Source organism: Perca flavescens, chromosome 2 (genome assembly GCF_004354835.1).
Source record: "Perca flavescens isolate YP-PL-M2 chromosome 2, PFLA_1.0, whole genome shotgun sequence".
Lineage (NCBI taxonomy): Eukaryota > Metazoa > Chordata > Actinopteri > Perciformes > Percidae > Perca > Perca flavescens.
The window spans coordinates 30479094-30506978 of NC_041332.1; the positions used below are offsets into that span (position 1 = coordinate 30479094).

Consider the following 27885-nt stretch of genomic DNA (forward strand, 5'->3'; position numbering starts at 1 on the left):
TTGCTGATATACAGTATTACATATGTACAATAGGCCATACCACAGATAAAGAATTTGATAAAATTCAAAGGGACACCCTGCAAGTCATCATCACCCACCACTGTCATGTGCTTTTTAACAAACCGTTGCAAAGCTGCCATCTATTTAAAGTATAAACATCCACCCTATTTATGGACAGTGTCTTATGTAAACATTTGTGGAATGCATATTCCTAATGTGGGGTTATATTCTTTCTAATTTGCCGTTAGTGAACCAGATTCAAAGCCCAACAGTTACATTATTGAATGCAATTTGTATAGCATGGCTACCAGCCTACTTCTTGTGAACAATTATCTTATTGTGTATTAAAGTATAATGTACACCATTAGATGAAACCCCAGCAGTGGTAATGTTAATCTTCTGGGTTTAAAAAAAACCAAACAATTCCACAATGTGAAATTCCACAAACCTTTTCAATGTGTTATTATTGCATTATTTTATTTACTCATTTTAATTCTGTTGTAAACCACATTTAACTTAAAAAAGCTAAATTAAAAATTGCATCCAGAACCCAATACATTATAAACTTTTTTGACAAATACTTCTTCCCAATGTTCATTATTACTGGACCTGTTCCTAACCTAATGTGTGCACAAAAAAAAGTGCAATAGCTGTCATGGAACAAAACAAAGGCATTCAAAATTTTTACAAGAACAAATATAGGTTCTCATTTGAACAATATTTTTTATTGTGACGAGTTACCTTGAGTTACTCTTCACCTTGTAAATTAGCAATACAGAAAACATTTGTCATTTGTATTAACTTTATTGGACAATTATTTACTACAACAAAGCTTCTATGAAGTAGGCATGAAATTGGAGCACTTTACTTAAAAACATCCTATGTGTATGTGTATGTCTATGCATGTGTCAGTGTATGTGTTCAAGATAATTAACTCTTCCCCTCCCGACTTATTTAGTGATGTTGTTTGCATTCATACTTTTGCCACTACCACTAAGCACAATATATGGTGTTTTCTGAGATTTCTGCTTCTCTTGAAGCAAAGCCACCGTCCCTAGAGGAGTATCACTGCTGCTCATCTTCTTCAGCAGTGCCTCTTCCTCCAGCTTTTTCATCCTCCTCTCTGTCTTCATCTTTCCAGACCCTTTACCATGGAATCGATGTGAAAGCTGCCTGAAAGCCTCTTTTGGAGTGAGTCTCCGCCCAGATTCATCCACATACTCGATCTTGACGTCAGGCTTATAGCCATCCTTATCCTTGAAATCTTGAGTGAAGCCTCTGTATTCTTCTCTGCGACTGTACTTGTCATCAAAGCCCATCTTGTCCTCGATGCAGTAGTTGTCATTGGGCAAGGCACCTTTTGTTGCCCTGACACGGGCTACCTTCTGCATTTCAGTGTCCAGTAGACCTTTGTTTTTGCACAACAGCAAGGCAGCGGCAAGACCGGATTTCACAATGGGCTCCTCGTCCAAAATGGTGGCAGAGGCTGTGGAGAAATCTGGCTGTTTCTGCTCTTCATCCAAGTTGACTGTGCTCCATCCAACATTCTCATCCATTTCTGAGTCTGAACCTCCAGCATCATCTTTCTCTTCTTCCTCTTCAAAGTCCATAATGTCTTCTTGGTCCTCTCTGTTGCCTGACAGCCCATACGTTGGAATATCACCCAGAGTTCTGCAAAACTCTGAGGTGGCGTTGAAAACAATGTTGTTCTTCCTTTCAGGATCATTGTCATTGTTGCCTTCGATAAGCTCTTTAATCTGCTCGGCCACCTTCTCGCCAGAGTCTTTGAGGAGCTGCTTTTGCTTCAGCTTCCTCTGCTTCTCCAGTTGTTTCTGTAGCTCCTGCTCTGCCTCATCCTCCTCAATTGCAGCTGGCTCAGGAGGTGTAAAGTCTTCGTCGTCACTTATGTCCATTTCTGCCATCCTAACGTCATCGGACATTTGGGGGATAGCGTCTGGCAGTTTGCTCTCCTGCTGCTCCTCCTCCTTTGCTTCCTCACCCTCTTCCTCAACCTGTTTGCGGCCTCGACCGCGTGTTCTGGAGCCAAAATCAGTGCTGCGAGTGTCATCAACGAGCAGCTCATCTACAGCTGGCTGCTTCTCCTTCTTCCGGATCTTCCTCACACGCCGTTTTGTCTTTTTAAAGCCCACCATTTCCTTGAGTGTGTAATACTCAGAGGCTATGGTGAGAGCAGGCATGTCCAACGACTGGGCCTGTTTTCGTAGAGCCTCTCTCATGGCCTGAACCTCCCGCTCTCTCTCCCCATCAGCAAAGCCTCCTGTCTTCAAACGGAAACTCTTTTTCTTTTCACCCTCGATTTCCTCATCATACTTTGACAGTACAGAGTGGGTTTTAAACGTCACCATGTCATCCACACTCTCCTCTTCTTCATAGGGCTTGTAATCTGGCTTTTTCTTTTTTAACTCCACATTCTTTTCTGCTTTTTCCTTGTCCACCAGTCCCACGTTTACAAGCACATCTTCCTCCTCTTCAAGCACACCTTTGTCTTGTAGGGTCAGGATGACAGTCTGGCCCTCATTGAAGGAATCCACCTTGTGCTGCACTTTGAGTCCTTTTAGATCTTGAGATGTGTAGGCATCCTTCTTGCTTTGTGCAAACTCCTCCTCTATCAGACTGCTCACACCAAACTCCTCATCCATCTCTTCCAGAAGTTTGGCTCTTTTCTCTGCCATTTCTTTTTCTTTTGCCATCAGTCGGCTTTTCTCAACCCAAGCAGCTGCATCATCCAGCCAGTCCTCCTCTGCTAGGGTCTTGACTTTTCCCAGTTTCTTGTTCTGGATGCGCTTTTCTTTCATGGCTGCAAGCTTTTCTCTCATATCTTTCTGCTTCTTGATGAGAACAGGGTTAATGGTCTCAGCCACCATGGGTTCTTCTTTAGTGCCGAGCTCCTTCTTGTTCTCATTTAATTCCAGAGGCTTCAGACCCAGCTTGGCTCTGAGCTTGTTTGTCTCCTCAATGCTGAGAGATGCGTCTCCACTTGCAGACTGAGGCTGCAACTCTGTATTGCTTTCTTCATATCCAAGATCAACTTTCTCCTTCTTCACTCGTGGCTCCCCGGTGCTCCTTTCACCTTTGCTGCGGCTCTCTCGTCCGCTTCTCTCCCGAGACCTGGAGCGTTTACGTTTCTCTTTATCCCGAGTCCCATCCCGGTCTGAAGCATCTCTTTCTCGGTCCTTGTGGCGATGTTTCTTATGTCGGTCCTTCCGCTCTTCTGCGTCTTTGTCGCGGCTTTTTTCCTTACGTTTCTTGGAAGATCCCATTATTTCCTTTGCAGAGTACAACAGTTGTAACTAAAAAAAAAAAACGATACTGTTGTTAGTATATCCGTTTACAGCCAACCCGTTTTGATGGATAACGGAAGGAAAGATGTTCCTTCGCTAACTAGCGTTAGCTCATATTAGCTTTGAATGCTAAGTGGCTAACCAACGACACAACTCACTTAGTGCGTAGGCAAAAATGAAACCTTACATTCAAAATCCAGTATTGATCGACGAAACGTGAGGATGTGGAAAAAATACTTAGCTATATGTTTCTTTCACGGCAGTTTAACCACCTAGCTTCACGCTCAGGGACACAACGTTACGTCGTCGTCAAACACCAAACTTAGCTAGCTACTGTTTCCGGTAAATACACTTCCTGTGGTCGAAGACATTAATGTTACGCATACTGCCACCTGCTGTATGGGAGTGTTATATCAGGTAGGAGCACATCCAGCACATCATAAGCTGCTGCTGCGTTTTGGGACCATATTATTTATCAAATGGCTTTTACCATAATCAAAGAGAATTTGTAAAACCTTTACTGCATTAGCTAGCTAGCGGTTAGCTATATAAAGTGCTGTTTGGCAACGACATTTCCTTCACCTTCACTCTGAATGGTAGCATAGCTAATATCTAACGTTAGCTATGTTCCCTATCTCAAATTGTAGCTAAGATAACTTAACATAACTAAAAAACAGTATTTTAACCTGCTGCTGCTTTTGTTGTTAGCTAATGTTAATATTGGTTAGTCGCGACAGTTTGCAAACCCTAGCTTAGTGCGACAACTACCGTCACTATCGAGTTTCGCTCTGCTAACGTTAACGCGAGCAAAGATGCTTGTTTGCTTCAACTTTTATCGAGACATTTAAAGTTAGCTCCGTGGTGAGCAGAGCAGACTAGCTTGCGAACAAGCTAGGTAGCACTAGCGAGCTACCTCAGCAAGCTTGGTCACTTTCGCTCCTTGGTTAGCATGAGATGATCTTGTTCGATCGACACAAATTACGCTAGATAAGTGTTGTGTGATCAAACGTCAACGTCCACCATAGAACGTATGTATACGTTAACCAGCGGGTTGGCTGGTGCAGAACGAGGTTTGCGTGTTGCCATGGCGATTGTGGGACATAACTAGCGCTGGGTCACAGATGTTAAACTAGTAAAGTTTATTCAAGAAAAAAGCTACGTACACTTACATGTTTTAGATTTGTTTAAGCTAACTACAAGTTCCAGGCTGATTACCGCTGTACTTTTTGCCCGTTAAGCTAACATTAGCTGGTGTCCCTGCGGGGAGCAGTGACAGAAAGCACGCGCGCTGCACGGTGGAGGGAACGTGTTGTTTTCCCCCGGGAAGAATCCGAGCGGGCCACACACAAAACACACCGACTGCAGCTAACGTCAACGGACAGATCACAAAAATAGCCAGTGACGTTAACTAGCTATCAGCATCAGTCAGTTAGTATCAGTCAACCGGCTGATGTTTTCAAGCTGGTCGTGATTGGAGAGTTACCGTTTGCTAAAGTTAACGGCTGCTGTTGGTAAGACGTGACGCATTTGATGCTTAGCGGTACAACTGTTATCTATAATTCATAAAGTCGGTCAAATCAAGTTGTAACGTATGGTGAGTAACGTTAATGCGTCGTTAGCTATCTAACGTTACTGCTGGCTAAGGAATCTATAAGATTAATTAACTTACGGTTAAATGTCAGTTTACTAACGTTTTTAGGCACTAACGTTATGTCAACTTACCATGACCGGTAGCCTTAACGTTATGAACCTTAGCTAGCTAACTGTTAAATAACATAGCATTAACCTTACTTTGATTTATTTTTTTGTTCTTGTAACGTTAGGTTAAGCTTGTAATATCAGGTGCTTGTTCTGTGTGGTGATCAGTATCTCTTGTTGTAAATTCTGTTTCTTTGACTGTGAAATGTCCTTTTCCTATAATGTTTTTAATGTAGACTTGTATACCTTTTGCTTTTTGTTCTGTGTGGTGACCAGTATGCATTTTGTTGTGAATTCCAGCAAGCTGTAAGTGGGTGACATGGCAACTGGAGGCACTCCTTTAGATGACAGTGCAGAAGAGCTGCACAATTGGACTGTAACCAATGGCAGTCTGGAAGATAGACTCAACAACCTGGTAAGGGCTGTCAGAACCTTTTATAGAAGGCAATTGACTGGTTGTTTCATGTTACATCGTCGTGGCTCCTTAAGACTTTCTGCTTTTATTATCCAGCCAATTTCTAACCATGATTTTTTAATTCGATCTTAAATAACTTAACCTGTTAAATAACAGGCGCCTGGATAGCTCACCTGATGCCGCGTGCCCAAAAAAACTGTTAAATAGCTAACTACACAGTGCTCTGTGTTATATCTATCTATCTATCTATCTATCTAGATCGTTAGTTAGTTAGTTAGTTAGTTAGTTAGTTAGTTAGTTACTATAATGGCTTATTGATGCTGTCACAGCCCGGTTCTTAGACTGTGACAAAAAAGGGAGACCACGAGATTAGGCTGCCCAAGAAAGTCATTTTTATTTTAAACAACCAAACAATTATTCAAACTAACATAACACAAATTAACCAATATAACTAAGTAAAGAATATAGATATAATATATATAATATATATATATAATAATATAAAGAATATAGCAAGGAAATGTAGTCGCCGTCACACCATGCCTCCCCGAGAGAGAGATAGCGAACCCCTGAAGGCAGCAGCCAGAAGTAGCGGCACCCAGACCCAGGTGCAGCTCGTTAAAGCAATCGGCACCTGCAACACAGCAGACCAAATACCCCAGCAAACAGGCACAGGGACACCTAGTGGCAGGGAGGCTGGGGTCGTCATAGTGCCGTGATATGTCTGATATGAATGTTATACGTGACATGCATCAGACCCTAATTAAAGTAAACGTATACTATAATTAATGCAAATGTTTTTGCTGGTGATCAGGACTGGGGTGTTCAGCAGAAGAAAGCCAACCGATCTTCAGAGAAGAACAAGAAGAAGCTGCCAGCTGTTGTGGTGGAGAGCCGTCTGACTAATGATATTTCGCCGGAGTCCACCCCTGGGGCCAGTCGCAGGAGAGCGCGCACTCCTCATTCCTTTCCCCACATCAAATACACCACCCAGATGTCTGTCCCAGACCAGGCTGAGCTGGACAAGCTGCGTCAGAGAATCAATTTCACAGACTTGGATGAGGTGAAAAGCTGCTTTACTCCATCAGAAATTGTTTCTGTTCAGTGTGGTCAATATGTTGTTGTTAATTCACATCACAGAAATACAAGGATAGATTTTTTTGACATAAGGTGGCATGAGTGACATACTGGTAGATATATGAATGTAAGGTTAGTAGCTCAGTCTGTGAACAGAGATATTACAATTAGCCAATGGTTTGTCAAACTAATAATAACAACAATCGTTTAAAATGGAAGCCAGCATTGTAAATAATGGACTGCAGCTGGCTGTACCTGTCAAGTTGCATATGTTGTGGTTTAAACGTTTTTGATAACTGGCCCCATGTGCTGCAGTTTATATATCTGTTTGTAAAACAGGGAGTAACACAATTAAAAAATCTTGCATTAACATGTGTGGTAACCTGTAGTACTGAAAGTATGATATATATGGGAATATTTGACTTTAGGTAGGTAGCATGCAAAGGTAGCATGCACATTTTTTGACTAAAACCTGTGTTGTAGAGCAAAATCTTTATGAACAGGTCACTGTACTGATTCTATGTCCTCGACCAGCATGAGCATGAGGACGCACATGTATGGCACAAGCACACAAGTGCCTAAATGCTCATTTCTGCTGATTGTAGATACTGTAGCTGATAGCTTTGTGTCAAGTCTCACTATTATTTAATTACATTTATATATCGCTTTATCATAGACACTCAAAGCGCATTTGGGGGGGGGGGTGGGGACTGCTCTCTAACACCACTAATGTGTAGCACCCACCTGGGTGATGCACGGCAGCCATACAACGCCTTATGACGCCAGAACGCTCACCACACATCAGCTAGTTAGGGAGGGGGAGGGGAACATATTTTTAGTGGTGGGGGAAACCGGAGAACCCGGAGAAAACCCACGCAGACACGGGGAGCATGGTGCATGGTGTAGTCTGGAAAAACTCAATGTTTCAAGATGTGATAGTTTTAGTGTTTCTAACTGGCATTTAGGAGATCTCACTAGTGCCTTTTGTGAATTTATATATATATAAATCAAATCATATATATATATATATATAATAGAAATCTAAACGATTATCACAACGTCAAACAAAAAGTTGCAGTTCTTGTTCAGTGATGAAATGCCAATGCGTTGGCGTGATGTGTTGGCAGGCAGCAAAGGAAGTGATAGCAGAATATTTTTCATAGTTTGGTATAGGGTTGTTTGGCTGACCTTGTTCTGCTGTGTAGTTGAGTGTGGCAGAATTGCAGAGCAGTGCATGAAAACATGTAAATATTCCTAAGGCTCTTCTATGGCAGAAAAAGTTGAAGTCAAAGAGGATTTTGTATTATTGCAGCAGGGGCAATGTTTCTACTTTTTGACTGAAAACAATTATGTAAAAAGTGTTCATTCACAATGAAACAACCTAAACACTTACAGTTTCTGAGATTTTAAAAGAAAATGGACAGATGTTTAAGTGGTGATTTGTCTGACGTATATCATCTTTTCTTACTCAGAGGAGCATTGGCAGTGACTGCCAAGGACGTGCCACAGCTGCCAACAACCAGCGGCAGTTCGCTGGAGAGAACAAGAAGGCCTACAACTTCCTACCTCTGCATGTAAACACTAACAAAAGCAAGGAACAGCTCCATCCCTCCTCCTCTGCCCCAGCCACACCAGCGATTACCAAGGAAACTAAGAAGCAGAGTCCAGGACTCAGGGATACGTTAACCCCTTTGGTTCCTACCAAGGAAACTCCAAGGCTCAGCCGTGGTGGCACTGAGAGAGGGCCCTTAGCGCACAGAGAATATGGGAGAGAAGAGCTGAGAATAGACAGCAGCCAGGTAACCTTTTGTTTTGTTGTTGCCAAGGTTTTAGTCAGCTCTTTTTTTTTTTTTTTAACTGCCACTTGATGCCTTGTGGTCTTGTAGCCTTGCTGGTGGTGCTATAGAAAAGTCTTTTAAGAAATTTGGTCTATGAATAAACGCAGAAAACCGGAACATGTTTTGATATAAAACAGATAGTTCTCCAGTGTAACACCCCTAAATTACAGAGATGGTAGACACTGAAAGATATGTCATATCGATTTGATAAACTTGCCCACTGCCTCCAGGTGGCCAGAAAAATATGGTATTGCAGGTTTAAGTGTACTAATCCTGCTTAGAAAGACATTAATTTCACATTTAATTACAATGATTTCCCTTTCAAATGTTTTTGTTTCACTGCACTCCAGCTACTCTGTAAAACCAGAACTAGGATGAAAGTGAGGGAGAGCTAGTGCAGCTGAAACTAGGCTGTATTTAGGGCAATTTATAAATATGCCACCCCTGGTGCCTAGTGAGTTTGTGCCCAACCCTTTTCTGCCCTTATTTAGCCTAGTCTGAGCCATCGCTTCAGATGCTTGCTCACCTTACTTTATGTCTTTCTCTGTCTTCTTTTCATTTACTCATCTGAAACCCACACCCATACACCACCCTCCTCTCTGCACGGTCTCAGGTGGTGAGCAAACTGGTACAGATCCGCGAGTACATCAGTAAGGCCAGCTCCATGCGGGATGACCTGGTGGAGAAGAATGATGTGCCGGCCAACGTGGAGCGTCTCTCCCATCTCATCGACCACCTCAAGGAGCAGGAAAAGTCCTATTTACGGTTCCTGCAGAAAATGCTGGTTAGTCTGTCATTTGTCCTTCTTTATCTTTTCAAGAATTAATCTAGTTCTTTGCTTTTCTCATGCTGTCAGACAAAGGTATACAATTTCAGTAAAATGTGGTCTTTCATGTGTAAAACTTGGTTCTTAGTTAATTCCCGGATAAAATGGAACCTGTTGGTGCTGTTATCTAGGCAGCTTGCCGCACATATATTTTTAATTACAGTCTTTCTATGTGGCCTGACGCACTTCCAACAGTCAACTCATGTTTCATGTGATGATAAAATTAGGACATTCAGTAGCATGCTATCTTCCATTGCTGCAGGAGGGCTGTGTTTTGTATTTGGTATCACACTGCCTTGACTGGAGCATTTCTGTGAAATATATAGTAGTATTGACCAGAAAATGTTTCTATTATGCAGATAGTTCAATTCACTGCATGTTCTTTGCTCTCCATATTCCCACAAATTTCAACAACGTGGACATGCTGGCATTCTTATATATGGAGCTTTTGGGGGGAGCATATTGCGTTTTGAATAATTTTCGCTTACTTTAACAATGCCAAACAATTGCTGGACGAAGTCTATGTACTGCATAATTTCCTTTTCAATTATATAGGAGTCTCATGCTGTTCTTTCCACCATCTCTAGACACGGGAGAATGATGAGGACGATGTGGGGACCCTGGACTCTGCAGTGGGCTCAGGTTCACTGGCAGAGAGCACTTCTCTAAACATTGAGGTCCGTTCTTCAGATGCCTCAAATGCAACGGTGTGTACATTTGTGGATGTTACCAAAAATCTGCTGCCTTCTACCCTGGTGGTCTCTGTTGCATTACACAAAGCCATTATAATTAGTATAAGGTAATTGTATTTTGTCCTTTTTAAATTAAGGAAACATTAAAAAATGTAAACCTTGCAAATTGGATCCTTTGCGTTTCCAACACTGTAGGTTAGTTTTATTTGCTGTGTCAGTACCTGACAAGTCTCTTTTACCTTTTCTGCTGAGTAGCACCGCAGCACTGTGTTTTGGTAGAGTCAGTGTTTGTAATACAATGTGGATGTGAATTTTGTAGGGCGGTAGGCCAGAAACAGTGCGAGCTGACCAAAAGGAAGAGTTGGAGAATCTGCGTAAGCAGCACGAGCTGCTGAAGAAGATGCTGGAGCAGCAGGAGCAGCTCAGGGCCCTGCAGGGCAGACAGGAAGCACTAATGGCCATGCAGAACAGTGCAGAGCAGGCACTTGCTGTGATTGAAGACACTGGTGAGATACACACCTACATTTTCACAGGCCCGTTCACATTTACTGTAAGTCCAGACCAGGAGAAAAAGTATTACACATTACTTTTCTTCCATCAATGAGAACTCCGTTGGAATCTTTTTTGTTTTTTATAAAATTCTAATTTTAAAAACAGATTTTTGTTATGGAAAGCATATTTGTGCATCAATATTTTCTGGTAAATATGTTAACAGTTTCTACCACTGGAAGTCATATTTGTTGATTTACATGAATATAATTTCATATATTTAATTCATTTGACATTTGTTGTTGTCATTAGTTGTCACGGAAACCACAGGCAGTGTTTCAGGCCTGAGTATCACGTCTGAACTGAACGATGAGTTGAACGATTTGATCCAGAGGTTCCACAACCAGCTACACGATTCTCAGGTACAGTAGACCATGCATTTGGGCTGCCATAGCCTCCTTGAATAATATCATTATGTCATCTAGAAATAATTCCGAACCTTGAACTGTCTTCTGACTCATGCACTGAAGATTTTTCAGTACAAATAATAATTATTACAGCATAATGTCAATGTCAAGATATTTCTTTTGTAAAATTCTTTATGAAAATCCATAATCTGTGATGTTGGAATGTCCACCTCTAGTCTATCTCTCACTTGCCACATAACAAGCCATGTCAACTTAAAAAAAAAAACATCAACAAGCAATGTGTCTAAACTCTTTAATAACAAATGTATAGTTGAAATTTCCCATTATTTATGCCTTTCAGACTAAAGCAGTTCCAGACAACCGTCGCCAGGCAGAGAGCCTTTCCCTCTCTAGAGAGGTGTGCTGGTCTAGGGCTCCCCAGGCTGTTGGTCCACCTCAGCACAGGCCTCTCCTCCACTCTGCCTCTGGTCCCCACACTGGCCTAGACACAGGGGCAACCGCTGCCAGTGCCAAACTCACTAAGCTCCAAGAACTCCAAGACAAAAAGCAAACCATGGACAAGATCCTGCAAGAGCTGCATTCACTCAGAGACCAGACTCTGAACAACAACAACTCGTGTAAGAGTATTTCAGAAGCCTTTTTTTTTTTTTTTTTTTTTTGTCTTTTTTCCACTATAAAGTGTTGATGAACTGTATGTGGTTCCCTTCAGGTCGTGGCTTGTCAACACAGTGCAGTCTGAGTATGGGAGGATCTTCAGATTCTCCATCTGCACTCTGCTCTAATGGGGCCTCAGCTTCTACTCCCTTTCATCCTTCACTCTCGCAGCGCCAGGACAGCTCCAATTCCACAGACAAGCTCAGGTACACACACGCAATCACAAGCCGCTGAATAGGCAGGTCAGATATCAGCACCAGGGTGTTGTATAGCAGGGGGTTGGTGTAACATATGGTAGTGTAGTGAAACCTTGCAGCCACAAAACCTACTACATGTCCTTGTGCAACAAGTTTCAGCATTTGCAAAAGTGTTCTTGAACAAGACGCCCACAATTTTTAGGGGTGCTTTTCTGTAAGGGACTCTGTAAAATTTAGCAGAGAGGGGAATTGTGAAGTAATTGTCTTGGCATCACATAACCTTTTAATTATTTAGCCTAGTATACGTTTGCATTTCATCCGCACATTTGTTTTCTTTTCTACTTCCTACAGGAAGCTAAAGGAGGTTCACAAGCGTTTAAACGAGCTGCGGGAATTGGTTCAGTACTACGAACAGACCTCTGATATGATGGTGGATGCTGTCAATGAAAATGTGAAAGAGGAGGAGGATGATGATGATGATGAGGAGGAGGATGAAGAAGATGAGACAGAGGACGGTTCTATGTTTGAGGCCATGTTTGACTCTGAGCAGGAGACCCGCCAGCCTGTAACTAACATCAGGTGTGTTTTGTTTAGTTATATAAATGAAATTTATTTTCAAAATGTATTATCATTTAATTTTTCTGAATAAGTAAATGACTGATTGGACTTTTATTGAAAGATTAAACGTATACTAGAGCGCCAACAATTAGTCCATTTATCAATTAGTCGATCAAGAGAGAATTAATCGCCAACTATTTAAATTTTTGAAAACGTGTTTTCAAGAAAAATATGCCAAACATTTGATGTTTTTAGCTTCTCAAATATTAGAATTAGCTAATTTTCCTTGTCTTACATTATAATAAATTGAGTAATTTGGGGTTTTAGACCTTCAGTTAGACAAAACAAGATAGAATTTGGCTAGCTCTTTAGTTATTTTACGTATTTTATTTTAAGAAAAATAGGAGATTTTTGCAGGTGAACTGCTGAACCCGCACAGTAGTTCTTATGCTTGGCTTAAACAATTGTCAGAGCTGTTGTGATTGGATGGCAGAGCACCTCCTACTTGGTGTTATTTACTTTTTATGCCTCCGTGCCGATGACCGTTGTGGCCAGAGGCATTAATTTGGGTTTTTACAAAACAAGACATTTGATATAACCCTGGGCCCTAGGAGTTATTGTTTGGCATTTGTCTGCTGTTTTTATAGACCAAATGTTTAATTCATAAATCAAGACGATAAAAGTCAGATTTATTGATAAGGAAAATAATTCTTAGTTGCAGCCCTACATTATTTACAGATTCAACGTGTGTTAAAATGTATACATTTTACTTAAACACTGCAAATGGGAAGAGAAGATTTGTTGTAATTGTGCTCATGTTACAGTATAATCGCGTTCAGCATTAGGTCACAGTTTGTGTAATTCTACTACTGGCATTGTAATGTATCCATAACGATAACTGCACTTGATGTCTCTAGAAACCCACAGCGCAGTGGGAACTGGACAGACTTGAACAGCCTGACCAACAGGCGCAGTGTCAGGAGCAGTCGCACTAACAACCGAGATGGCAGACTCAACACTGAGTGTGAGATCAACAACCGGTCAGCAGCCAACCTGCGCAGCCTCAACATCCCCTCAGCCATAGGTACACTCACGCACAAGCATACACAGATCCATGTTACAGCTGATGGTAATCTTCCTGAAAAGCAAATGAGTGGCATAAACATTTGAAAGTATAAACATAACTGAATATAACTTCTTTTGATTTGCTTGCAGCTAGTTATCCTTCCATTTCATTCACGCTTGTGTTGACCGAGGCACAATGGTGCAGAGATATGCTGTATCATACTATAGAATGGTAAATTGTATTATCACCATTATAAAAATGCTTTTCGAACTTGGCAAAATTAAATCTCAATAGTTTGAAAACTTAAATCAGAATTAACAAACAACAAATTCCCATACATTAGTTTGGTAATGTGACTTTTATATAAAGGAGTGCTGTGGTTTCAGGAGCTTGTTATTGAAGGTCTTTATTAATGCAAAGTTTAAAGATGGAAAGAGACCCATTTTTAAAAGACATAATTTTACAAACTAACTGTTTAATTGAATCTTTGCTCTCATTTAGAGTGCCAGTACAATAGGGACACCCCCTATAATCAGGTGAAGGATGACAATGACGATGAAGACGGTCTTGATAATGATGAAGGGGCACAGGCTGTGGCTCCAGACAGTGAGGCCTCAGGGTCCAGTCGAAGAAGCAGTCTGGGGAACAATGGCGGTTTTGCCCAGAAGGTTCATCGGCACACAGCGAAGCAGAAACTCCGGCAGCTTCAGGAGCTGGTGGCCATGGTTCAGGTGAGGCAGATGACAGAAGAATATTAAAGATTCCGTAGTGGGGATGTAGGTGTTACTTCTTTATTGGGAAAATGAAAGGAAAAGATGTTAAATATTAGGGGTGTGCAAACGAAATCGATTCAAACTCTACCGATTCAAAATACAATTCCGATAGATAGATGGTGCTGTATTGAATTCACACTGACACCTGGGCACTTGTTATAATCAAAAGAAGATCGAGTGCAGCAGAAGTAGTTTAGTCGGTGCAAACAATGGCAAACCTCAAAGAAAGAATATCTATATAATATAGTATTTTAGAAACACCACAAACTTGAGAATTCACATGGTACGCATCACCCAGAGATTAACATCAAAGATGTGGACGAACAACAACCTAAAGTAACATGTCAGTCAACCAACTCTTTCAATGGTCTAAACTCCCACCGAACTCTGAACAAAACTGAACTTTTTATTTAAAGGAACACGCTGACTTATTGGGACTTTAGCTTATTCCCCGTAACCCCCAGAGTTAGACCATACATACCCTTCTCATCTCCGTGCGTGCTGTAACGCTACAGTAAACAAACCAGAACTATATTCTCAGACAGGCTTGCTGCGAGCATATCACTCCGCCAAAGTACTATATTCTTCTGCCTAAGAATATAGTTCCTGGTTTGTTTAAGGATAGAAGACGGCTGTGTCTCATGTTACGTTGTTTTTTGTACACGCTGTGACTCTACAAATCACAACATGTAAATAGGAACATGTTGGCGTTATTTTGTCACTTATTCGGAGCAGTAGGATTGCTGGAACCATTCACCTGCATGTTCTGTGCTGGCCTGATGCCGCTGGAACCGTCAGGCAGCGTTACAGCACGCACGGTGATGAGAAGGATATGTATCGACTTGTCTAACTCTGGGGGTTACGGTGAATAAGCTAAATTCCCAATAAGTCGGCGTGTTCCTTTAACAGTTTTATTTTATACTTGAGTTAAATATATTTGAAAGCTGGCCAAAGCTTGGCACTTTGCAGTTTTTAGTTGCAAAAGTTTTTATTTTTGTATGAAGACATATAAAGTTATATCAAATTGCATTTAATTTGTTGTGTTTCTTTTCTTTAAAATTGTATGTCTACTGCAATCACATGGGAAAAGTAACTACATTTACATACTGTGAATGGTATTTTTTTAATCGAGAATCGTTTTTGAATCAAATCTTGAGCCAAAAAATCGATATTGAATCGTGACATTTTCTGAATTGTGCACCCCTATTAAAGATGTAGGATTTGAAAATGTCTGACTTTGTCAACTCCTGTTAGTAGTATTAAAACAGATGCTGGGTTAAATGTTTTTCATTAAACTTGAAGTAAAGTGTTTTAGGTTAAATTTTCTTTAACAGCTTAAGTGGTGTCTATCTCATTGTTTCTGTACTAGAAAATATGTGGTCTCACCTGTTATGGTAGGCTGAACGCTGTGTAAGGTCTGTGTTTCTGTCTGTCTCCAGAGTGACGACACTGATGGCGCAACCGCTAATGAGGACGAAGCTTTACACCAACAGCCAAATAATACCAGAGCTACTATGACTGGGTCGCTGGCAGCCGGGTCTAAACAGAATCCCAGAGAACTCGCTCTCTCCAGCAAGGCCAGGTACAGTACAAGGTCGGAAAAGACTTGTTTCTACAGTGTTTCCATAATATTTTTTTTTATATATTTTATTTCATGTCGGTGTGTTTTTGGCTTTGATTCATTTGCAATGCATCAAAACTATTATGGACACAGGGAGAAGCTGTATGAGGAGAAGCTGCGTCAACAAAAGCAGGAGCTAAAGCAGCTCCATGAAGAGCGCCAGAGGCTTATTGAAATCCAAGGCAAGATCCAGGACCTGCAGTGGGCTTGCCCTGACCTCCAGGTATTTTACACACATACACACAGACTTCCTGGTTAAATGAGGGTTACATTGAAAAACACACACACACACACACACACACACACACACACACACACACACACACACACACACATGTTTCCTGTCTTACTCAAATAATATGCCAAGAATCTAAAGTATGATTTGAAAAACATGTTTAAAAATTTTTTTTTTAATAATATGTCCAACCTATTCAGATTATATTAGGGGTGGACTAAAAAATAGGAACACCTCTCAGTAAAGAACACCATAAACTACAGCCTCCAATTTTGGAGGCCTCAATGTTGGACTTGATTAAATAAACACTTCTATAAAACAGTTTCAACAAAAACTAGAACCTTCCTGAAGGCAAGATTTATTACATGGCTGTTGTATGAGACTGCATTAGTTTTAGTGAGGTGTACCTAATAAACTGGCACCGGGGAGTTAAAAAAAAAACAACAGATTTTCAGATTTTCAAAACTAACATTTTTACTTTTTGTTGTTTTGTTCCAGTCATCTGTGTCCAGCACAGTGAGTCAGCAGGGCTTGCTGAGGAAGGTTCCAGTTGCAGTTTCCACTCCAGCCACTGTCCTGGCTTCCTCCTCCTCTGGACCCAAAACCAACTCTGCTGCGCTCAAACCCACTGCTCCTGAAGCGGCTACTTCTTCAGTCACTGACAATGAGGTAACAGACTCCACCTTGCACACAATAAGACCCCTGGCTACCACTAGCCAAATGTTCCAATGAGATCTGTGCTTTCAGAACAGTACAGATAATAGTTAACTGTTGCCCTCTGTTCTTGCATTGTCAGCAGCTATGGTCTGAGATGCGTCGCCACCAGATCTTGCGAGAAGAACTGCGACAGCGCAGAAAGCACCTGGAGTCCTTGATGGCTGAACACCAGAGACGTAATGGTCTCAGTGACTCTTCAAGGCGGATTGATGACTCAGAAGGCCCTGCTACACCCTCACAGCCTGTTAGTAGGGATGAAAGGTAGGAGACCTACTGTTCTAGAGGCCTGTCACACCAAGTTTAAGATTAATTCGGCTAGCTCTTTGGTTATTTTTCATATTTTATTTTAAGAAAAATAGGAGATTTTTGCAGGTTAACTGCCGAACCCACACAGGAGCCACATTGTAGCTCTTATGCTTGGCTTAAACATTTGTCAGAGCTGTTGCGATTGGATGGCAGAGCACCTCCTACTTGGTGTTATTTACTTTTTATGCCTCTGTGGCGACGACAGCTGTGGCCAGAGGCATTATGTTTTCGGTCCGCCTGTCCCTGATATCTCAGGAACCCCTGGAGGAAGGATGAACTGATTTAGATTTTAGAAATCAAAGCTCACTTTGACCTCCTATTCTTTTGAATGCTATATCTCAGGAATGCTTTGAGGGAATGACACTAATCTTGAAACTGGTGATTCTGTATATATAACTTCTGTGCTGCCGGGTTGAAGATGTGTGTGAAGCATCGACGTTTCAGCAAAAAATACACTTACACTATACAATACCTATACAGACATCTTCTGTGTATAGACATGGATTTGAACTGCAACTTGCCTGAGGCATACAACCTCAAGGCGGTAATTCTAGTTTTTAGCTGGAGTACGAATAAAACTGATGGTTATTCCATAGACAACATATTTGTACCATTTGTTGATGTGTCATCAGGACGATGGCTACCTGGGGTTCCACTCCCTGCCACCTTGAAGAGGATGACGATGATGAAGACGAGGATGAGTATCACTCAGAGATGGGTGCCGAGGAGGAAGAGGAGCAAGAAGAATGTTCAGAGAGCAGCTCTGATGCCGACCTCCACATCTACTCATCCAGTAGGAACCAGTGCTCCTACAGCAACAGGAAGAATCAAGAAAGGTCAGACAAAGTGGAGGCAGAACAAATTCCATTGCACTAATATCTATAAGCTGTCTTTTAAAAATTATGTGCTCACTCTTTTGTCTGTGTGTTTTATTTATTTATTTATTTATTTAGCAACCTAAAGCCTCCACCAGCCTTCTCAGGTGAAGGTAGTGTGAATCCATCTCTTCCTAACAAGACTAAGGCCAAGCAGCAGCAGCAACAACAGCAGCAGTCCAGAAGTTTGAACCAGTCTGCGACGAGCGAGCATGGTGGTACACGACGACAAGAGAACCTGCGCTGGGCCTCTGAGCTGTCTTTCACCGAGGGCTCATGTCAGTGGCAGGAACAGGTCAGCCAGCTGCAGAGACAGCTGGACTTCAGCACGAGCATGTGCCATTCACTCCTGCAGGACCAGCAGGTTGGTGCACAGAACACATGCACGGACACTGAGATGGATGGTTGACACGAGCTTGCACCACATTTGTTGACTTAATTTGAAGTTATAGTGGAGTTGTCAATGCAGTCACTGTTCTTCACTCATAGCTTTCTATTCTGTTTGTTTAGGTGCCTTTTTTACTTTGTCTTTTTATACATAACAAAAACCGTTGTTTCAAACTAAAACGTTCTTTCACCTTCTTCTACAGACACTCTCTTACATGTTGCAAACCCTGCTGACGGGTCAGTACAGTGTGTTACCCAACAACCTGTCATCACCACAGGTCCACCTGGTCATGCACCAGCTCAACCAGTGTTACACCCAGCTGGCTTGGCAGCAAAACAACATACAAAGGTGAGAAATAATGGTACATTATAGTGCACCTCTGTATTTCTATTAAGTAGTTCATCTTTTTAAATTTTCTATATTCTGTCATACTTGTCCTGCAGACTAAAGCAGGTCCTTAATGACCTCCTTCGCCAGCAGCAGCAACAGCATCAGCAGGCTTCCTCTTCAACAGCAGGTTGGCAGACACAGAAGCGTGGCTCGTCCCAGGAATCCAGCTCCGCTCCCTCAGCCTCCCCTGGTGTCTTCCTCCCCTTCTCCACTACCCTGCATCCTTCAATCAACAACATGTCAACTGCTGCCTTATCCCCATTCCCTCCTGGTATGACAACCATATTTTATTAGCTCTTGAAATTAATTCTCACACAAAACATGTCTAGAATGATATGCATTAGAAGTAACAGAAAGCTAAAATGTCTAAATAAAGCTCAGAAGACAGGGTTTGCAGTGACTCCTTTTAAAGACAGCTATGGATGGTTTTCTGGGTATGATGTGATATAGAATGCCAAAAACCCTCTAAGCTATTCTAAAATCAATAAAAGTATGACATTCAATAGGTGATTGCATTTATTGTGAGAATCTTGACAAATGCTTCTTTGCAATAACAGAAAATGTAGAATGTTCAAGAAAGGTTGTGTTTTTTTTTTTTCTTCATGTAGTTGTTGTACAATGACTAAACAATGTTAATGCTGTTGTTGTTACTAGTATGAGTAATCTTTTTCATTGGTGCATTTGAATTTGAAGTAAGTGATATATTTTAAAGAGCCTCAGTCATACAGAAATAAAAGGCCAAAAGTCCTACTGTGATGATTTTGATTCTTTTGACCATTTGCACTTAAATGTTTTTTTTATTTTTTTAAATTAAGTATTTTTTCTTTCTTTGACTTTGCAGGCTTTAACTTATATCCACTCTTCCCTGCTCCCATGGGGGAGTTCCCTCAGGGTGCTGCAAGTCAGGCAACCGCTGACCAACGGAAGCAGCAATTAGACCCCAACACCTCAATCAGAACCGAGTACATGAGTTTCCCTCCTCCGCTGCAGCGCTCTCCTCTTAACACCTCTACAGAGAGAGGGTAAGTCCATCATTTTTGCCTACAAAGACATTTATTTTTTATTTGTGTAAGCATTATTGTTCATATGTTTATTTTTCCATGTGACCCCTTTAGACCGGCTGGCTGGCTTAAAACCTCCTACGCAAACAACTCTTTCCAGCATCAGCAATCTAAAACGGAGCCCCAAGAGTCGCCCACCTCCTCCCCCACTTTTGCCAGCCGCCACCCCCGGCCTCAAGAATTTGACAGGGCATCACAGGAAAGCTTCAGCAGCATGCCTGATCCTGTTGATCCCACCACCATCACAAAGACTTTTAAGGCTGGGCGCAAGGCCTCTGCACAAGCCAACCTGGCCTCCCGAAGCAAGACGCCCAATTCCAAAAGTCGTCGCAGGAGGAGCAAAGGGCACAACAAGAACAGTGAAGGTATCAATATGGAGTTGGATCTCCTGTATTATTTGCTGTAACCAAATTAGGACTTGCTGAGAAAAATCTAATTTAGGGTTTTTCTAAATTTCTTTTTTGTATTGTCCTCAGGCCATGAGAGTGACAGTGTTAGCAGCACTGAAGACTTTGTCCAGGAGAGGGCAGCCCTGTCTCGTCAGAGGGATCAGAATAAGAGTCTGTTGGACAAGCTGACTCAAGAGAAACTTGACAGCAAAACCAAGCTTGGGAACAAACGAAACGACCTCTCCTCTGGTGCGGGTCAAGCTACTTATAGTGAAAGTTATACACCCACTTCACCCCTGTTGTGTCTGTTTTTTGTTTTTCTTCTTTGTATACATTTAGTATCTTCCTTAGGCTTATTTTACATTAGCGTTTGTTTCCCCCCTGTAATTATAACCTCTTGTCCTTTACATTTTTTTTGTTGCACATTTGTCATGACTGTGTGTTTTCATTTTAATTTTGGGTTAATTTACTTTGTTTAATTTATCTTACTCACAGCCTATGCTTGGAGAACACCCTTCCTCTCTAATAGAATTGCATGCACAGAAGCACCAGGTAAACTCTCAATGCAAACCCAAGCATCATGTGGTTATTATGTCACCTAAACATCCCATGCATGTTCTATTTTTGGCTTACCTTAAACCAAAAGCCTCTATGTTTGAGGGCAGACAGTTTTGTTTCTGCTCATGGATGAGGTTATGCAAGTATCCACCCAAATCTCATTCTGTCAAATCTTGAACCTGTAGATGCAAGCAGCGACTTCTCACTGTTCGAGGCTCTGAGGGAGACCATCTACTCTGAGGTCGCTACTTTGATATCCCAAAATGAGTCCCGTCCCCACTTTCTTATCGAGCTCTTCCATGAGCTTCAGCTGCTCAACACAGACTACTTACGGCAGAGGGCGCTGTATTCCCTACAGGTACGTATAGACACATGTATCTGCTGTATGTAGTATGTATGGATATATCCTCTATGCTGGCCTCAGAGTACAAGGTATTCAGGCTGATTGACCCCTAAATGGAATGTGGGTTCTAGGTTAGAAGGGCAGAATATCTGGGCATTTGACTGGTTACAGATAACATTTTTTTTTATACTTTTATTTCAACTCATTCACTTAGTTCACAGTACATTCTCATATCATTGCAATTTTTTGATCTATATATGCAATCCACCCAGTGATAACAATAATAACAATCATAATAAAAATAATGGAAAAAAAAAATGTATACACACATAAATACATGGCCACGTCTGCACACACATACCTACATATGTACCCTGATGAAGTGAAGCATGAAGTGAAAGTAGAGAGAGAGATACATACATACATACATACATACATACATACATACATACATACATACATACATACATACATATAAAATAAAGTAATTGAACACCTAATTCATCAGTCAATTTGTCTGTGATGAATAAATTAATTCATTAACACATTCACACAGATAAGATTTTGATCTCTTTAACTATTTCCAGACATAATTAGGGCTGTCTCGTTCATTTTAAACCATTTCAGAGTTCATGTTTGAGAAAGGTTGGACCAAAAGCCTCTGCTTTCTGGGCAGACCAGACCTGCATGAGACAATTAGAGACAATTAGGAGGAAGAAAAGGGGGACTTTTGACATTTCAGTCATGAGGCTGTAGGGTTAAGGCTGGTTTAGCATTAACATTTCAAGCATGTTAAGCTCATTTGAATTTGAGAGAGTCAGGTAATCTAAAATGTGTCTTTGTTTGTGTAATTTAGTCACATTTTCAAATCGGTCAGCCTTTTAAAACTCCTATAATCTGAGCCTGGCCTTAGATATAAGACCCCTTGAGAATTTGACCTGAAAACAATCCTCTCTCGCTTTGTTTCTGCCAGGATATAGTGACCAGGCACCTGTCAGAGAAGAGTGCAGCTGAGGACCAGTTGCTCCCTCTTGGCCCTGTGACGTGGGCTGCAGGCTCTCAGTCTGAGCTCACACCCAGTGAGAGTCTGGCAACCAGTGATGCAGTAAGAGATACATTATTGCTTCCCAGTGTGGCATTCTCACACGTTTCTAATCTTGTCTGTTCTCTTTTCTCTTATTTTGTGTTTCACTCCATATTGAGGCCTGTACCAGTCCTGAAGTATTTCACTCAATCCTTATAGTCCTCCTTCCTCTTACTTTTACTTGCTTCCTCCTCTTTTCAATACATATTTAATCTCTCTCATCCTTGTCTCCTTTTATCCTTCCCTGCCTTGTCTCTTTTCATCCCTCCGTGTCTCTCTTTAGTCTGTGATTTTAATTTGCCCTCCCACCATCTTCATTGTCTTTGAATTTAAATTGACAGCAAGACTTCAGAAACCTGTCTGTAAAAAGATGACCCTCATCTCTCCACATCTATTTTGCCAGATCAGACGTTTTCTTTGTTCTGGGTCCCCAGAGTTTTACTAATTGTGTTCCAGGCCTTTTTTTATGTCTAAATAATGCCTTTGTTGAAGAATGATGGATGAAATGTCAAATTTGTCATGTTAGGAGAATGGCAAGAGAAGCCACCATTGCTGTTTATAGTATATGGTAGAAATTTGTCTTTAAAAAAGTTTTAAAAGTAGATCTGTGATGAATCATTCATTCTTCTTTAATCTAAACAGTTGGGGGTAAAACCTTTCTTGGTAAAGAAAATGTCAGATATTATACTGTGGGTGCCTAGTAACAGAATCTTCACTTTTTTTCAGGAGATGGTGGAGAAAAACTTGAGGGTCCCACAGGACAAAATAAAGAAGAGGGATGATGCAGAATCTGTGGACAACGACAGCACCATGTCAACCTCCTCCAACCTGGAACCATTTGCTAACGATGACCTGGGTATAGTCCCTCATGCGTGTAAAAACTATTTGGGGCTGAAGCTTGTAAAACTGTATACCTATCTGAAACCTTTTTTTCACATTCTGGTGTTCAAGCTGAACTGCTTTGCTTATTGCCTTTGACTAAATCAAATTTAGGTACCCCTTCCCACATTTTCCAGCAGGGCTTGTCTTGGTAAACCAACCAGTTCACACCTCAGGATCAACACTACAAGGCCAAACTAAAGAATAGAACCTTTCAGAAGGAGACTGTTTAGCAGTTGAAAAAAATGACTTTGGGAACTTCAGTGACATTGATTAGGAGTGACCGTGATTAGGAGCTGGCATACTTTTTTTGATTCTGTAGTGTAATCTGGTTACGCATTGATAGCCATTAGTCTTCTCTCTCTTGCTTCGTTAATTTTGAACTGTTTGTATTCCTTTTCTGTCTCTCTTCCGCTCTCCTTTCTTTGCTGCTCTGATAGGCAACACGGTGATTCATTTAGACAAAGCTCTGGCCAGGATTAGGGAGTATGAGCGCATGAAGCTTAAAGCTGAGTTTAACCCCTGCAACGCCAGCTCTGCAGGTGCAGGTGGCTCTGAAGTCTCAATTGCTGTACATCCTTCTTCTAACTCTGCTGACCCACTGGAAGGTATCCAATCATATAAGCCTGCCTGAGTACACCACGTGCAAAGACCTGTAGCAGCACAGCCATAGCCTTTCTTTCTGCTGTTTAATTTTGCAGAATTTCTTTTGAATGACAATGATTTGTGTGTGTGTGTCTGTGAGCAGGAGGTGCAGCCGGTGACATGCGCTGCCCTCAGATTGACACCCAGCAGTTGGATCGTCAGATCAAAGCCATCATGACCGAAGTCATTCCTTTCCTTAAGGTAGGATAACCAACACAGGGGGCTACAGATTGTGTACTGGAATTGAAAAAAAAAATAAAAATAATTTCCTATACTTGAACTGAACTATTACTTTAAAAAAAAGTTCCTTTTAAGTAATTAATAGCTGAAAGGTTTTAAAGCTCAAATTGAATGGCATCAGTTCTGGTTGCACCACCATAAATATAAATAGTTATTGAAGGGTTAAATCATTGTATTGTATTTTCTTTTATTAGGAGAACATGGATGAGGTGTGCTCCCTCCAGCTGTTGACATCTGTGCGGCGCATGGTCCTGACTCTCACCCAACAGAATGATGAAAGCAAGGAGTTTGTCCGCTTTTTCCACAGGCAGCTGGGAGGCATACTGCAGGTATGACCAGTGACAATACCAGGTTCTTCATGTGCAGCAGATGGAATGAAGAACAGCCTTTCTGACATTTTTCACTCTCTCCTCTTGCTCCAGGACTCTCTTAGCAAATTTGTGGGCCGTACTCTGAAGGACTGTGGGGAGGACCTTCTGGTGGAGATCTCGGAGATCCTCTTCAATGAACTCGCCTTCTTTAGGCTCATGCAGGATTTGGACAACAGCAGCAGCATCGCCTTGGCAGCCAAACACCGAAATAAGAAGAGGGAGGATCATCCCAGTAGAGCAAGGCACGGTCTCAAGGTTAGTGTTGGTAATATAATAAAACTATGTATGACTAAGGCATTAACACCGTAGCACAGAAACGTGTTTGATTGAGACCAAATTTGACTCTTTATGTTTAATGTATTCCTCCAATTAGGAAAATACAGTAGCTGGTGGTGATAAATCAAAGTCTTCAGCCTACACAGATGAAGACAAGGTCAGTCATTTTGATACTGATAATGAAATCGTTCCTACCACTTAGATCCCCAGTAAGTGTTACAATAATGTCTCTCTTGTTCTTCCAGGACCAAGATGAGGCCGAGCAGGAAGAAGATTCTACCCTCCAGGACCTTTACCTGCAGACGGAGACAAAGAACTGCAGGAGCAGTGAAGCTTCGGAGGTAGAAGAGGAAGATGAGGATGAAGGGGATGGGCAGGGAATCCCCCTGTCGATCAGTAAGTAAAAAATATTCCAAAGGTCCCCTTAGTATTATTTAGTTTAGAAACAACCACCTCTTTTTACCTTTTTATATGCCAGGATAACATATTGTTCAGTTAGTTGTGCCAAAACTCCCAGGCTAATTTGAATTCTAAATGCCATAAAAAAAAAATCAACTCAAGACTTTGAATTTAGTTATTAGCGGTAATCCATCACTGTCGATGACAAGTTGCCAATAATGTTACATCAGGATGTAATATCAGTAGTGTGGTAAAACAGTTTTGCAGGAAATAAGCCAACATTCCAATCATGCTTAAAGTGACCTTAAATGTATACCAAGTCCTATACATTTAATGTTTTTCTGCCTAAATGCAATGTTATGTTAACACATGCATTAATGCAGCACACGTGTGCCTCTTATTCTTATGTACTGTCTTTGTTTCAGGTCTTTCCAAAGCAGAGACTCAGGCCCTGACCAACTACGGCAGTGGAGAGGATGAGAATGAGGAGGAGGAAATGGAGGAGTTTGAAGCCGGACCCGTTGATGTCCAAACATCTTTGCAGGCTTCTGCTGATGGACAGGTGGAGCAGGAGGTCAGTGTTGAACATCGGTCACCGAGAGATGTTTTCACACACAACCACGACTTTAACACGCTTGTCTTGGTCCTGTCTAAACATGTGTAACTGTGTCGTGGTTCAGGGGACGACGTCCAGCGAAACCCAGGAGACTAAAGCTCAACAGAGGAGTCTAGAGAACGATGATGGTGAGAGGCCTTCTTGATATTTTCAGTGGAACTTTCCCTTCAAGCAACAACATGTCAGGCCGGCTTGTGTCTGAGCGAGATCTTGGTAGTTTCAGACCCTTTCTGTTAGGCCATTGTTTTTGTATCGCATGTTCTTTTGTTTTGCAGAAATCAACAAGTCAGTTGGGAGCGTGGATTCCACAGTCGAGGACCGGGACATGGCGGAGTGCCAGAGACCTGAGGAGGAGAGTCAAGTTGGGGCGGCTGCTGCCTCAGAAGAAAGCTGTCGTGAAGTCTCCCGTGATCAGGATGTCCCCAAGGAGACGATCCCAACGAGCAGCCCTGACACGGACTCCCCGGTCATGATCAATGTCGACGTAAGTCCAAGGCTGAAGATGCTTCGGTAACCCTTTACTTGAAGGTATCTACATAAGAGTGACATGACACTGTGATGAACACATGAACCATAACCCTAACTTGTCGTGACAAAAACCCAATGACATAAGCGTCATGTCATAAACGTTTGTGACTTGTTTATAATGTTTATGACACGTTCATGACCGTGTCATGTCACTCTCATGTAGATGCCTTCAAGTAAAGTGTAACCGATGCTTTTTATATTTCCCCAATTATCAGATTTGACCAAAACAGCATGTTACTGGGCTGGGCAATATATCGATATTATATCGATATCGTGATATGAAACTAGATATCGACTTAGATTTTGGATATCGTAATATGGCATAAGTGTTGTCTTTTCCTGGTTTTAAAGGCTGCATTACAGTAAAGTGATGTCATTTTCCGAACACACCACACTGTTGTAACTGTTATATTTGCCTTTACCCACTTAGACATTACATCCACATTACCGGTGATTATTTATCAAATATCTCATTGTGTAAATATTTTGTGAAAGCACCAATAGTCAACACTACAATATTGTTGCGGTATCGATATCGAGGTATTTGGTCAAAATCGGGATATTTGATTTTCTCCATATCGCCCAGCCCTAAATGAAAGCACCATTACTCACCAGCAACACACTGAATACTTTGCCCTTTTTATTGTTGCTGTTGTGTATTGATTTTACCAATATCATTGATGCAGGAGATGGGCTCAGGTAACACCAGTCAGAAATCTGATGAGGAAGACTTTGTGAAGGTGGATGACTTACCGTTGCAGCTTGCAGTCATGTGTGAGGTGTGTAACCGCTAAGAAATCAAACACTCGTAATATGTTTATATTAAGTATTAATTAAAAAAAAAAAGGCAAGGTGTAAAAAAAATCCCCTGTGAAAGCATCTTCATCTAATGATCCACTGTGTGCTGTAACATTAGGAGGAACTACAGAAGAGAATAGTGGAGGAGCAGCAGAACAACAACCTGTCTGTGGAGATCCTCAATGGGAACACTGAATCGCTGACTGGGCTGGTGGGAAACGCACAGGCACTGAAGGAACCAGGTATGGGTTACGGTTTTGTTTGTGCAGTTGCCAAATCCACTACAAAGGCCAAAACACAGTCTATGGTTACCATGTGTATATCTATGCAGAAATTGGCCACTATTTGTGCCTGTGCATAAACTAATAGTCCAACCCCTTTTTAGAATAAATAATGTGTTTTCCTTTTGTTGTTGTTTCTTTTCAGACCCCGTCGGTGCCCAGGGCGTGTAAAGATTTATACCGAAAGTGTATGATTTTTAGCAACACTATGCTTACACCCTCAATCTGCTCTGGATGCATGATTGTTGATTCTTTATCTGCTAGTTTAAAGGAGCAAAGGCTCCTGATGTTGGTCACAAGGTTAGCTGTGACTCTTGACACACAACGGATACAACTTAACCTCTACACATAATCAACACTTAGTTTGTTTTATTGCTGAATGTTTAATGTGATTTATGGGTAATCTGGAGGGGAGGGGTTTTCTTTATGCTGCTGATTACTGACAGTTAAGCCTCTGTCTGAATCGTTATACTGTAGTCCTGAAACTCCTGTTCAGATCCGCCTTAGTCTCCTTGGTTCTGGGATCAGTCTAACATTGTTGTGGTTTTTTAAAAAATGTTTTATTTGTTTTGGCCTGGCCTTATTGTTACACACCTGGTCTTTCCTGCACTTGATTCCTAATTCTAAGGAGCTTATAGTAGCATGGAATTTTAGCTGTAGCCCGGCTGACTTCAGCTAATTGTTTTTTTTCCAGCTTGAACACTTTTTCCTTTTATATCGGAGCTCTAAGCTCAGATTGAACTTTTATCCCTTCAGATGCATCTTTATATATTGTTCTGTTAATGGTAAGTCTCCATTATTGATTTTCATGTAATTAAAATGTTGACTACAGTAATAAGATTTCAATAATAAAATGCTGGAACTTTCAAAAA

At 41.4% G+C, this 27885-nt stretch overlaps 2 protein-coding genes across 14 annotated transcripts; one reads left to right on the top strand and one right to left on the bottom strand.

Moving 5' to 3' along the window:
- Positions 1–703: 703 nt before the first annotated feature.
- Positions 704–3687, bottom strand: sart1 (spliceosome associated factor 1, recruiter of U4/U6.U5 tri-snRNP). Of its 4 annotated transcripts, none has more exons than XM_028605494.1 (2): positions 3461–3687; positions 704–3287 (listed from the first exon to the last, which is right to left on the bottom strand). In XM_028605494.1, exon 2 carries the CDS (start codon positions 3279–3281, stop codon positions 951–953), a length of 2331 nt encoding a protein of 776 aa, XP_028461295.1. In that variant the 5' UTR covers positions 3282–3287; positions 3461–3687; the 3' UTR covers positions 704–950. The 4 variants fall into 4 exon arrangements, with proteins under 4 accessions (XP_028461295.1, XP_028461289.1, XP_028461272.1 ...); XM_028605488.1 differs by having other exon boundaries at positions 3490–3686; XM_028605471.1 differs by having other exon boundaries at positions 704–3311; positions 3490–3686.
- On the top strand, positions 2908–27885 carry pcm1 (pericentriolar material 1). Of its 10 annotated transcripts, none has more exons than XM_028605412.1 (40): positions 2909–3719; positions 5277–5415; positions 6230–6478; positions 7965–8291; positions 8944–9114; positions 9744–9863; positions 10168–10354; positions 10650–10759; positions 11106–11382; positions 11475–11625; positions 11968–12195; positions 13092–13258; positions 13742–13971; positions 15453–15607; positions 15728–15857; positions 16368–16538; positions 16666–16847; positions 17525–17728; positions 17846–18131; positions 18358–18503; positions 18599–18816; positions 19387–19567; positions 19661–19971; positions 20083–20244; positions 20491–20547; positions 20739–20911; positions 21870–22001; positions 22707–22836; positions 23300–23467; positions 23608–23705; positions 23939–24073; positions 24167–24370; positions 24489–24548; positions 24637–24787; positions 25216–25364; positions 25471–25534; positions 25682–25890; positions 26621–26713; positions 26851–26974; positions 27159–27885. In XM_028605412.1, exons 2-40 carry the CDS (start codon positions 5320–5322, stop codon positions 27182–27184), a joined length of 6432 nt encoding a protein of 2143 aa, XP_028461213.1. In that variant the 5' UTR covers positions 2909–3719; positions 5277–5319; the 3' UTR covers positions 27185–27885. The 10 variants fall into 10 exon arrangements, with proteins under 10 accessions (XP_028461249.1, XP_028461213.1, XP_028461178.1 ...); XM_028605377.1 differs by having other exon boundaries at positions 5301–5415; XM_028605421.1 differs by having other exon boundaries at positions 2910–3719; positions 5301–5415; positions 16669–16847.